At 37.6% G+C, this 12,247-nt stretch overlaps 1 protein-coding gene across 1 annotated transcript; it reads right to left on the bottom strand.

The window, feature by feature from the left end:
- Positions 1 to 642: 642 nt before the first annotated feature.
- Positions 643 to 7,919, bottom strand: LOC120177842. Its single transcript, XM_039183843.1, has 3 exons — positions 7,790 to 7,919; positions 6,428 to 6,530; positions 643 to 937 (listed from the first exon to the last, which is right to left on the bottom strand). The coding sequence occupies exons 1-3, from the start codon at positions 7,917 to 7,919 to the stop codon at positions 643 to 645; spliced, it is 528 nt and encodes a 175-aa protein (XP_039039774.1).
- Positions 7,920 to 12,247: the final 4,328 nt, after the last annotated feature.

Here is a 12,247-nt window from a genome sequence, read left to right as displayed (position 1 = left end):
TGGGAAATATGCGCAGAAAATACGAGAATGAGTTTATAATTCATTCCAAAAGAAAAATGGGTAAACTATGAGTTTAGCCACTGAACTTCCTGCACGTCTTAAAATAGTCTGCCAACTTTACGATTTATTATTTAATCCTTAATTTTCTTCCAAAATACCAATTAAATCCATCACTTTATAATTTCAAAAATTTAGCCCCTAAATTGGGGTGTTACAATTATTTAGTATTTTATATATTTAAAATTATAAAAAAATATAAAAATTCCAAAAGTTGAATATGTATTAGTTTTTGTCTGAAGTATACTTTTTTTTTATTAAGCCTGAAGTATACTTGGACTACTAGGTAGGGTGTTATTTTGATAGAGTTCAAAATTTAATGTTTTACTCGACATTTCTATAAAAAATTAGTAATTTGGTTTTTTAGGATTAAATATAACTCTTTTCAAAAGATTAAAAAGTTAAATTTAGCTAAAAATGATGGGTAAATAAAATTTTAAAAATTTATAAAATAATAATTATTATTTTTGAATGGAGAAGAGGCAATAAGCCTTAGCTACAGATAAAGGACTTTACATAAGGTGGTCCATACTGTCGGCTACCATGTTTTCTTCGCGAGGAGTCCAAAGGAATTTCGTATACAAATTACCAACTGCGCCTAGAGAGTGAGAGAATAGCTCGAACGAGGGGGAGCGAAACACAATCCATCTTATTGTCACTGAGGAAACGAATAATCTGAAAATTGTCCGACTGCACCTGAAGAAGCTCAAACCCATGAGACCATGCAACATGTAAACCAATATAGATGGCCCAGAGTTCCACTTGGATTGGGGTCACTATGCCAATCGACTTATGGAAGCCAGTCAACCATATCCCCTCGCTTGATCGAATAACCCCACCAACAGAGACGAAACTAGTGATAATGTCAACCGTAACATCACTATTGAGACAGCACCAGTAATCAGACGAAAGTTTCCATCTTATTTCTTGTGTATGGTGGGCATCGCGAACGTTAATAAGCTGGTGAGTGTCGTGGTGTGTAGAGACAAAGCTAGGCTCAAGTGAAGAACACCATTAATATTTAAACGCGAACTGATGAACAAGAAGCAGCTCCTATGCTTCCATATTTTCCATAAAAGAGTGGGAAAATAGAACCCCCAGGAAAAAGGCATGCGTGCAACAGTATCAAGACAGACTAAGTTAGCCTGGATCCATTCGGTGATGGAGCCACTGAAGAAAGTTTACAAAAGCGAGGGTGGGATCTGACGTTCCCAAGTAGCTCTGACTTTGTGGCAATCATGGAGAACATGTAAGGTGGTTTCAGTATGGTGATTGTAAAGAGGGTAAATTGGAGTCTCAGCTAAGCCACGGCGGAAACATTTTTGATTGGTCATTAGGCAATCCCGCAGAGCTAACTAGAGGAAAACACGTACGTGTTGAGGGTATTGGAGATACCAAATTTTCTTCCAAATCAAAATTATTAGATCTTTTAAACGATTACAAATGATCGTTGCATTTTAATAATAAATGTTAAGAAATGAGACTTAAATTTATCAAAATATTATAAGATGGTCTTTAAATTTATTAAAATTTATCACTATTTTATAATGTATAATAATCAAATTGTAATAGTTTGATAAATATACTGATCATTTTAGAATTTCTGAAACTTTAGTCTAATTTTTATATATAATTTAATAATTATTTATGTATTTTAAAGAGAAAAAACGTATTCAATTTTATTTTAGTTTTAAAATTTAAAAAAAAACGTAAAATTATGTTGCAAAAATGTTGTCAAAATATGGCTTTTAAACAAATTTATCCCTTCTCTGTCCTCTGTGTTTTCCCGGCCCATTCTTTATTTTTACGTGGTGGAACTTATCGTATAAGAAATCTACGAAAAGGATAACACATATACATATGTTTACACTAATATATATTAAATGTTTGGTTTTCAAATCTATCCGCCGTAATAAATTCAGTGTATGCCTCAGCCTTTCTCATGTAAAATAAGTTCCAAATCTATATATTTCTTTTAAAATTTAAAATGGTTTTCAACTCATCAATATATCGCTAATTTTATTATTTTTAGAGATTTTGAGTTTAAACTGTTGTATATGTATGATGTGTGTTGTTAATGGTTATAAAATATTTTGAACGTATACTCTCTTATAATCATCCTCGAACTAAACAAAAAAAATCTTTGAAATGGTTTTACATGCCATATACGGTAAAAATTGTTATCTTTAGAAGTCGTTAAGTTGTCCAATTGTCTTCTCAAAACAGCCATATCATCTGGATGTCTTCCGATATACACTGTAATATTTATACTAGTTAAGAAATAATTTTATCTATACCTTATATAAGAGATTTTTCAATATTTGGACAATCCCTCACCACCACCACAACAGCACAGATCTAATTCATTTTCGGTCACGATTGAAAATTAAAAAAATATATTTCATATAAAACTAGAATATATTTCTTTATTTTGAATAATTAAATTTTAGATAAATTACATATTTAATACCTAAATTATTAATTTTGGTCCATTTTAGTACCTAAACTTTTATTTTTTTAAATCACACCTAACATTTAGTTTTTTTTTTTCATTTTAACACCTCGCCGTTAAAAACAAACTGCATTTTTTATGGATAAATTACATCATTTATCACTTAACTATCTTCTCACTCCTATTTTGGTACTAAAGTTTAAAAAATTTCAATTTAACTACTCAACTTTCAAATTGCTCCTATTTTAATCAATCTAATTTATTTTATTAATAATTTTGTGACATGATATTTTTTTATTATTTTATTAATATATAATTAAAAATAAAAAAATTTGGAAGTTAGAGTGATTAAATTAGGAGTAATTTGAAAGTTAAATGATTAAATTTAAAAAAATAAACTTAGTGAACAAAATATGAGTGAGAAGATAGATGCGTGTTGAATGATGCAATTTACCCATAAAAAAGGTGCCGCTTGCAAATCACCCGTCAAGTTTTTAACGGCGAGGTACTAAAACAAAAAAAAACTAAAGGTTAGATATGGTTTGTAAAAAATTAAAAGTTTAAGTACTAAAATATACAAAAATTGATAGTTTAAGTATTAAACACGTTATTTAGCCTTACTTTTTCAAACAAATTATTTTTATTATTTTATTAAAAAAAACTCTTTAAATACAACTAAAATAATAAGAGAACATCATTAAGTTATAATATTGTCGGACATATTATTTTATTATTTTGTAAGGGTGGAAGAAGGTCTTGACTCTCGAGCTAAAGCTCATTTTGCTCCCCTGGGTCAATATAAATAATTAAGTAAATATTATAAAAAAATAATGAAATTATTTGCATGCGTTTGAAGACCAAAGACCGAAGGTTGAAAGTGTGGAAAATAGTGGGAGATGAATGGTCAATTGAAGCCGCCAGCTGCAGGTCCAAGATCAATTCGATGTACGAGTTTAAAAATTTAAATCGAGTGGTGCAAATGTGATGAATGGTGGTGGCTCTATGCATGATTTTTTTGCTAATGTACAGAGGCAACTTGCTTTCATTTACTTTGGACCTTACCGGCATGCTTGCCGTTCATGACTGCCACTGATTTTGATGTTGGTAGCTTCATTCGCTCTAAATTCTTTTACCAACTGCTTTCTTTTGGTCTAAAGTCTTGATTTGGCTTCACGTAATTAAGGCTTTTTGAATTATTTAACGTAATATTCAAAGACGAGTAATGTCCGTGGGGGATGGGATAGCTTAAAAAATGCAACGCACTTGTTTGGTGATGGGACTTGTCCATGAACAAATTAAAGATTCATTCTGTTTGAGTTTCGAGAAAAGATATTTTTATAATCGATTAAGTAATTTCAGTGATAAGAGAAAATATTTTTTAAATGATTTGAATTTGAATAGTTGTGTCAATAGAGTGTGTCTGCTTTGTCGTTAAATTAAGAATAATTCTTAAAATATATTATCTTATAATCACCATAAACTATAGATAAAAGATGAAAGATTTGTTGAGAATTTTAAGATATTGCCCTGTATGTAAGAAAATTATCTTTTTAGATATTGCAACTTTTTGAGTTAAGGTTTGTTTGTTTGCCGTAAAATGAATTATGTAATTGGTTTTTCTCGAAATCTTGTGTTTGTTTCACGTAATTCGTTTTTCCAGAAAATGTTTTCCCGTGTTTGTTTTACGTAATTCGTTTTCCGGAAAATGTTTTCCAATATTTGGTTGGAGAAAAAATGATTGGTCAACGTAAAACATTTTTCTGGTCAACAGAATTTCCTTTGTGTTTTCTGGAAAATGACTTACGGTCTGATTTTACGTAAGTCATTTTCTGAACTTTTCACTTCAAAGAATAAATACTCAAAATTTTATGAATTTAATATTAATAAATATTTTAATATCATTTTAATCAAAATATTAATTAATAAACATTTAAAATATATTTATTAATATTTCTAATAATATAATATTATATTTTTAATATTATAATAAAATAATCAATTATATTATAATAATATAAGATATTATATTTTTATTTTAATAATATATAATAAATTATTTATATATTTAATAATGAATAATATTATTTATATATTTAATATTAATATAATAATTTAATAAAGATATTTAAAATATACTAATTAATATTTTTAAAATATAATATAACAGTATTACTTTAATAAATAATTAATATAATTTATAATATATTTATTTCAATAAAATATACCAATATTAATATTTTTATTAATAAAATTATTTAAAAAATACTTAATAATAAATAAATTATTTTAATATTTTAAAAATAATAATATTAAGTTTTATGATAAAAAATATTATTTATTGTATTTAATATTTGTAATAAATAATTTTTAAAAAATTCATCAACTAGTGGAAAAAATGTTTAAACATCTTCCAAACATCGTAAAACGTTTTCCAGATATTTTTCAGAAAATGTAATTCATTTTACGGAAAATATTTTTCAGAAATGTAATTCATTTTCCAGAATTCAAATTTCAGTAATTCATTTTTTAAATTCAATTTCTATAATTCAATTTCCAGAAAACCAATTACATTCAAAACATACATGCCCTTAAGCTATTTAAGTCGTATTATCCTTTAGGGTGAGGTGGACGTGAATGTTTGGGGTAAGGTTTCGAGTGAAGGGGAAACAAGGTGTTTCGGGTGGTGGGTAATTCGACAGTAGGGCTATGACTTGAAATGGTGATGAGTGGAAGGGCTAGGGCAATGTGCCTGTATTTGTGTTCGGGCAATGCTGTGACTATAAGTGGTTCTTCACCCATTCAACGCATGTCCCGTGAGGCGTTAACATTTAAGTTTAAATAAGGGTGATTTTAAGATGGGTAATGGATGAAATAAGACGCATTTGGATCAAAGAAAATGATCATTATCAAGGGAATAATCTTTTTTAAAATACGTACCTATGTTTGGTTTGAGAATATTTTTTCTAGGGATAATTGAATATTACCTACAATAAATATTTTGGCTTGATTCCGGAATATCTCGTTCTATCCTCTAACAACTAATTGGTATAATAAGATGAGACACTATATCCTTTAAGCAAGATTAGAGTTCAATTCTGATGATTACGAATGAAGCAAATTAGATTGGGAGGGTCACTTTTGCCTCTGCAATACTCGATCTGAATTAGTCGATCAATAGATCAGTTACAGGTGGTTATACCTAAAAAAATAATTCCAATTGGTTTGTACAAATTACCCCTAAAATAAATCAACTATTTCAAAATAATCATTTTCTCTATTTTTATTTTTTTTAATTGAAAGAGAACGTCAAAACATCAAATTAAGCAGAACTAAAATGATAATATGTGTGCCAGAGATGTCCCGAGCAAAGAGAGCTTGAAGACGTGTCGGAGGCTCCTCTAGTACCAAGGTTTGGAAGGGGTTTATTAAGATTGCATCTTGTCATACCCTAATTTTGCCTGGACAATTGAAAGTGACCGAGGACGAAGTTGAAGATCGTTCGCGTGAAAATTTTAAATTAGTTCGAGCTACAGGGGAACAAGTCTGTATCAAGTTGAATTGAATTGCACGAAAACGGATTGTAGCAGCTCTCAATTGATTAAAGGGTTATTGAGCTTTAAATTCGTAAACCAAAATTTCAAAAATAGTTGTTCGAGTAATCTTAAAACCAAATCAAATAACCCACAACCCAATTAAAATGTACCAAGTCCAATATACAGTCCCATACAAATATTTACAAAGCCTATTTACAATATAACCCGCATAACTCATCATCCTGGCCCATTATTAAATCGAAGCCCAACAACCCACATCACAAATTGTTAAAGAAACCCTAGCTAGAGATGAGTAGCTGCCACCAAAGCCCCCTGATTTCCCGGTCTTGTCCATTGGTCGAGCCAGACACAAGTGGCCCCCTACCAACGAGGATTAGACTGGTGGTCCCAAATCCATGCTGGTGGATTCTCTCGAGCAACACGAAGTGTTCCTGAAGCCACAACAATCCCAAGCTCCTCCACGATGGCTTCCAGCAAAGCTCTCAACAGTCACAATGGCCCCAAATCCGCCCCATCAACAATCCATATCAGCAAGTCACATGCGAAAAAAAATATTATTTCGGATTTTCATTTGTAAAACATGGGTAATTAAAACCCCTAAAATCAGTTTGTAAGGGGTCTGGGCCCTAGATTCGAAAAGCAATAGAAAAAAAAAAATAAAAAGAACCTTTCAGAGGTATTCTCGTTCGAGTCCTTTGGTTTTCATTTTTTATTTGTGTGTGCATGTGGGTTTCGAAGTAAAGAAAATAATATAGAAGGGGAGAAGGTTAGGCTCGGTTTACCTGAGGGTGGAGATCCATCAGTCGGGGTCTCTTCGATTTTTTCACACACCGTTAGAGGCTTCAACTTCGAGAACATGAGAGGGAGCAGAGGCCTTGTTTGAGTATTTTGGGGTATCGATTTAAAGGAGTTAAGGACCATTTTGGTCCTCTAGGTTTTCGGGTAGTAAAATGGGGAAAGTTCTCCACCACCGGAGTCAGGGAGGTGGATCGTCGAGAGCTTTTGAAAGGCTAGGGCTTTGTTTAGGCCATTTTAGGCTCTAATTTATGGTAAAGAAGGAAGATCAGAGAGTCTAAGTTTGATTTGGAGAAGAGTTAAGTTTCTCGATCACTATAGGTGGTGGTCGATGAGGAGGTTAACGCCGATCTACTGCAGAAACCACTGTGGCTTTGGGTTTGTGATGAGTGTCAGTCGGCTAAGGAGTGATCAGTTGATAGTGTCACGCCCTTGGAACTTCGATGCCTCGGAACGTGCGGCCTTCGTCGTCTTCTTAGTGATTGCGGCTAAGTAAGCCTGAAAATATCCCAAGCAAGGATGCTTAGAATCTCGACGGAAGCTAGACAGGAGAACTAGCACAAAAAGAAAGATAAGAAAGCTTGGAGAGAAGAATGCTCTTATGATTTCTCAAAGTGAAGGAGTGAGTACAAATGAGGAGGGGATGCCTTTATTTATAGCTAAAGCTCCCCTCAATGAACGGCTAAGATCTAATTACATCGACGGTCTAGATTGAATCCTACCTACCAAAAACAAGTGGGCATTATCTATACAAATTTAAATGCCACCAAAGTCTTTGTGCTTTCTAGAAGGTCCAAAACACCACTTGGGTGCTCTTCATGGGCTAACCTCGGTTGTGGGCTCGTGGTCTATGACATTCTCCCCTACTCGTTCCGGTGACGCCCTCGTCACTCGTCTGTCATGAAATTGGTCTATTCGGTTTTTGAATTGCCAAAGTCCCTCGACATGCTCCCAACTTCCTTCTCACTCGGGTTGTCCCTTCCACTAAACGAAGTACTCATGCCTTGGGCGGTGTCCTGGTCGTCTAATAACTCTCTCCGCCTGTATATCTTGGATCTCATTGTCATAGGAGACCGCTACTCCGATGGCGCTCGGTGTGACTTGCCTCGATCTGGATCCTCTGCATCCTGATGGTACGGCTTGAGTAGGCTAATATGGATAACGGGATACGCTCGGATGGTTGGAGGCAACTCCAATTTGTAGGCCATGTTGCCTACCCGCTTCACGACTCGGAAAGGACCCTCGTATCTTCGCACAAGCCCCTTGTGCACATCCGCGTGGCGCAAAACATTGGCCAACTTTGCAAGGACAAGGTCGCCAACTTCAAAGTTCACGTCCCTCCACTTTCGGTCAGCCCACTTCTTGGTCTGCTTTCCCGCCTTGTGCAAACAAGCTCGGGCTAAGTCATGTTGCTCGTGCCACTCCTTGGCAACGTTGTGTGCTGATGGATTGGGCCCTTCATACTTGGTAACAACGTGTTGGGTGTCAACGGTTGTTGCCCGGTCACGATCTCGAACGGAATTTGGTTTGTCGCCTCGCTCCGTTGCAAGTTGTAGAAAAATTGGGCCACATCCAACATCTTTGGCCAGTCTCGTTGGTTGGCTCTCACGTAGTGCCTCAGATAGATCTCTAATAGAGCATTCACTCGCTCAGTTTTCCCATCGGTTTGTGGATGAACTACGGTGGAAAAGTTCAAGCTCGATCCTCATCAATTTGAACAACTCTGTCCAGAACCTGCCTGTGAACCGCGTGTCCCGGTCACTAATGATGGTTTTCAGCATTCCCCAATACTTCACCACATGCTTGAGGAAAAGTCGAGCCGCCTCCACGGCTGGACATACTTTAGATGCCGGTATGAACGTCGCATACTTTGAAAACCTATCAACCACAACCATTATACTTGAAAGCCCATCGGTTTTGGGCAAACCAATGATAAAATCCATAGATATACTCTCTCATGGGCGTTTAGGAATGGGCAAAGGTTGTAGCAGTCCTGTCGGTTTCTTTGCCTCGATTTTGTCTTGCTGGCACACAAGACAAGTCTTCACATAGGCCTGCACATCTTCAGCCATGTGCGACCAATAGTATTGCTCCGAGAGTAATACCAAAGTCCGATCAACTCCCGGATGTCCCGCCTACTTGGAATCATGGCATTCCTTCATGAGCTCCTTGCGTAACTTCCCATATCGAGGTACAAAGAGTCGATTTCCTCGATAATATAGTAGTTCCCCCTCAAGCCAAAACTCTCTGGTTCACCCCTCCTTAGTTCTATCAATAATTCGCTCGCCCGCAAGATCATGGGGTAACCCTTCTTTGATTCTTTCGAGCAAGGTACCTTCTATAGTCTCGATGGTGTACCTCCGACATAAGCCATCTGCAACACAATTCACCTTCCCTGACTTGTACTCCATGGAAAAGTCGAACTCGGCAAGAAACTCTTGCCAACGAGCCTGTTTGGGAAAAAGCTTCTTCTGGGTGAGGAAGTAACTGTTAGCAACATTATCCGTGACAACCACGAACTTGGACCCAAGCATGTAATGTCGCTATGTGCGCAAGCAGTGTACAACTGCTGTCATCTCCTTCTCATGAACCGAGTATCTCCTCTCGGTCTCATTGAGCTTCTGGCTCTCGTATACAACCGGATGTCCCTCTTGCATGAGGACTCCACCAATGGCAACATCGGACGCATCAGTGAAAACTATAAAAGGCTTGGTGTAGTCTGGCAACACCAACATGGGCTCATTCACCATGGCCTCCTTGAGCTTTTCAAAAGCGTCCTGGCATTTCGTGCTCCATTCCCACACCTTGTCCTTTTTTAGTAGCTCAGTCAAAGGTATGGCAATCTTGGAATAGCTCTTCATGAACCGTCGGTAGTAGTTGGCTGATCCCAAGAATGCTCGCAATTCAGTTACCTTGGTGGGTGGATTCCACTCATCAATCGCCCGGATCTTGTCTTTATCCATCTGGAGCTTGCCTCCTCCAACAATATGGCCTAGGAACGACACTTCCTTTTGCGAAAACGAGCATTTTTCCTCCTTGACATAAAGCTTGTTCTCTCGTAAGACTTGGAACACCCTTCTCAAGTATTCAACGTGTTCTTCCAAGGTCTTACTATACATAACAATGTCATCAAGGTAAACTACAACAAAACGATCAAGAAAGGGTTGTAGTACCTTATTCATTAACGTGCAAAAGGTTACAGGGGCATTGGTGAGGCCGAAGGGCATCACCAGGAACTCATATGAACCATAGCGTGTCACGCAAGCAGTCTTCAGTTTATCGCCTTCCGCTATCCGAACTTGGTAGTATCCAGACCATAAATCTAACTTGGTGAACCACCTTGCACGACCAAGTTGATCGAACAAGTCGGCAATCAACGGGATCGGGTACTTGTTCTTCACGGTGAACTTATTCAAGCTCGATAGTCGATGCACATTCTGAGGGAGCCGTCATGTTTCTTCTGGAATAGCACCGGTTCACCAAAGGGTGCCTTTGACGGTCGGATATATCCAGTATCTAGGAGCTCTTTCAATTATCTGCGAAGCTCCTCTAACTCCGGTGGGGCCATTCGGTATAGTGCTTTGGCGGGTGGCTCTGTATTTGGCACAAGATCGATCTTGTGGTCCACCTCTCTCTTTGGTGGCAAATGCTTTGGCAGCTCAGTTGGCATCACATCCCTAAACTCCGCCAATACTTATCCCACTTCACTTGGGACTTCCTCGGTCATTGTGGGTTCAGTTCCCACCAATGAAGCCACAAAGGTGGGTTCCTCCTTGGGCACCCCCTTTGAGAATTGGATTGCGAACAACATCTTGGCATCGATTCCTGATTCTCGACTTACCGGAATAATGTATTGGTGCTTAGGATCACAGATTACTAAGCAATCGACAAATGGCAAGGAGAACGCATGAATCCGATCGAGGAAACTAATCCCAATAATAAAATCAAAATCATCGAGTGAGATTACCTTTATGGACTCTTTCTCGGTCCATTCTCCAAGGCTGAGTTGGATTCCTTTTGCTTCCCCAACATTTGGAACCTCTTTGGTATTGACGGTTGTGATGAACCCATTTGTCTTCTCTACACGAAGATCAAGTTTCTTGGCAGCTTGTTCAGACAAGAACAACTCTGAGGCACCTGTGTCCACCAGTGCGCTCATCTTTTGGCCTGCGACGGTGATGTCTACGTACTTCAATCCATTCTTTTTGCGACCCTTCTTGACCTCCATGGTGCTAAGGATGGAGCCAAGCTTGAGAGTCTCACTCTCCACCCCATCATTCTCCTTGATGGCAATAACTTTCACAAGTTGAGGACAATCTCTCTTCATATGATTTCCTCCACAACTGAAGCATGATAATTCACCCTTTTTCTCCCAAGGATTGAAGAGCTTTTTGGGTCGATCATTCGGCTTCCCATGATTTCCTGTTGGCTTGTGAAAGCTTCCTTTGGCCTTCTCTTCCCCATTATTACCTTTGGTTTTCAGCTTGGATTGGAGAGAGTGGGTTTTCTTTACTTCAAACGGGGCAATGGCCTCGGCTGCATCCAATGCCTTGGAAAGTTCGATCACTCATTTTCTTTGAATTTCCATGTTGGCCCAACGTTGTAGTTCATCCATGAATGCAAAGTACCCTTCTGACTCGCCCAAGTCCGGGATTTGTATCTTTATCTCAGTGAAGTTTTTGACATACTCCAAGATGGAACGATCGTGCTTCAATTGTTTTAGTTTTGCTCGAGCCTCGAGCACAACATTTTTCGGATATAAATGCTCTTTAAGTTCTTCCATGAACTCTTCCCATGTCCCGATTGGATTTGTTCTCTCGGAACATCTACGTCGCCACCATAACATAACAACGTCAATTAGCTAATTTGAAGCAACATTTACCTTGGTGGTATCTTCCAAGATACCCATGCCACGGAAGAATTGCTCCATGCCCCATATGAAATTCTCCACATCTTGGGTATTTCGACTCCCCTTGTACTCCTTCGGCTTAGGGACGTCGATCCTGGGTCTTAGTGCTTGCGTCTCCCCAGTCACTCCATTCAACACTGTAGCCTTGTAGACAAACAGCTCGCTCTTGAGCTCCTTTACCTCCCGCATTATTTCGGCCCTCATGGCCAAGTACATGCTTTCAAGGCCTCTGGTATGCTCATCTACATTCTCTGTCAACTCGCTGATGAGTGCTTGGGTTTCTTCGCGGAGCATATCCTCCACGGACTCCACTTTCTCCAAGCGAGATTCAACCGAGTCTTGAGTCTCTTGGACTTCATTATATCGATCTTCCAACCTGTTGTCAAACGAGGCCACGATATCCTTCGAGCTTCCTCGGTTCTTCGCCACGGCAGCGCGAGTCTCCATTACTTCGCTTGTTGGGATCTCGTCTTGGTTGTG

Source organism: Hibiscus syriacus, unplaced genomic scaffold, assembly GCF_006381635.1.
Source record: "Hibiscus syriacus cultivar Baekdansim isolate YM2019G1 unplaced genomic scaffold, ASM638163v2 tig00112339_pilon, whole genome shotgun sequence".
In the NCBI taxonomy this organism is placed as follows: Eukaryota; Viridiplantae; Streptophyta; class Magnoliopsida; order Malvales; family Malvaceae; genus Hibiscus; species Hibiscus syriacus.
This window is presented reverse-complemented; position numbering and strand designations above follow the sequence as displayed.

Bases quoted from the DNA above. Each gene is read 5' to 3' on its own strand.
- LOC120177842 (XM_039183843.1), bottom strand. From the start codon at position 7,919: ATGAGATCCAAGATATACAGGCGGAGAGAGTTATTAGACGACCAGGAC. The intron at 6,531-7,789 runs GCAATTCAAAAA...CTTTGCTGGAAG, and splicing joins GAGCATGTCGAGGGACTTTG to CCATCGTGGAGGAGCTTGGG. The intron at 938-6,427 runs GTAGGGGGCCAC...CTGTCTCAATAG, and splicing joins CACCAGTCTAATCCTCGTTG to TGATGTTACGGTTGACATTA.